The sequence below is a fragment of the Phaethon lepturus genome, unplaced genomic scaffold, assembly GCF_000687285.1.
Source record: "Phaethon lepturus isolate BGI_N335 unplaced genomic scaffold, ASM68728v1 scaffold29992, whole genome shotgun sequence".
Classification (NCBI taxonomy): domain Eukaryota; kingdom Metazoa; phylum Chordata; class Aves; order Phaethontiformes; family Phaethontidae; genus Phaethon; species Phaethon lepturus.
Genome location: NW_010524551.1, coordinates 22,726 through 22,981, shown reverse-complemented (window position 1 = coordinate 22,981; position 256 = coordinate 22,726). Strand labels below are relative to the sequence as shown.

General features: G+C 62.1%; 1 protein-coding gene across 3 annotated transcripts in view; it reads right to left on the bottom strand.

The window, feature by feature from the left end:
• Positions 1 to 15: 15 nt before the first annotated feature.
• The window catches only part of SH3GL1 (SH3-domain GRB2-like 1), a 10,453-nt gene continuing 10,212 nt past the window's right edge, over positions 16 to 256 (bottom strand). For 2 of the 3 annotated variants that reach the window (XM_010282491.1, XM_010282493.1), the window contains one exon: positions 51 to 247. In XM_010282491.1, coding sequence (XP_010280793.1) covers positions 51 to 247 — 197 coding nt within the window. Of the gene's footprint in view, positions 248 to 256 lie in introns of all 3 variants that reach the window. The other variant, XM_010282492.1, reaches the window with a different exon arrangement.

The window sequence follows — 256 nt, the reverse complement described above, 5'->3', positions numbered from 1 at the left end:
ATGGAGGCTCGGCCCCACGCGAGCGGAGCAGGGACGGGAGCGATGCCGTTTCACTGAGGTAGCGGAACCAGCACTTCCACGTAGTTGAGGGGGAAGAAGCCCGACTGGCCGTTGATCATGCCCTCGTACCAGTTTTCGTCGATCTGGTTGGTCAGGGTGATGATGTCGCCTTCCTTGAAGCCCAGCTCGCCGTCGTTTTCGGGTTCGAAGTCGTAGAGAGCCTTGCAGCAAGGCTGGTCCAGGGGGGCTGCGGGGG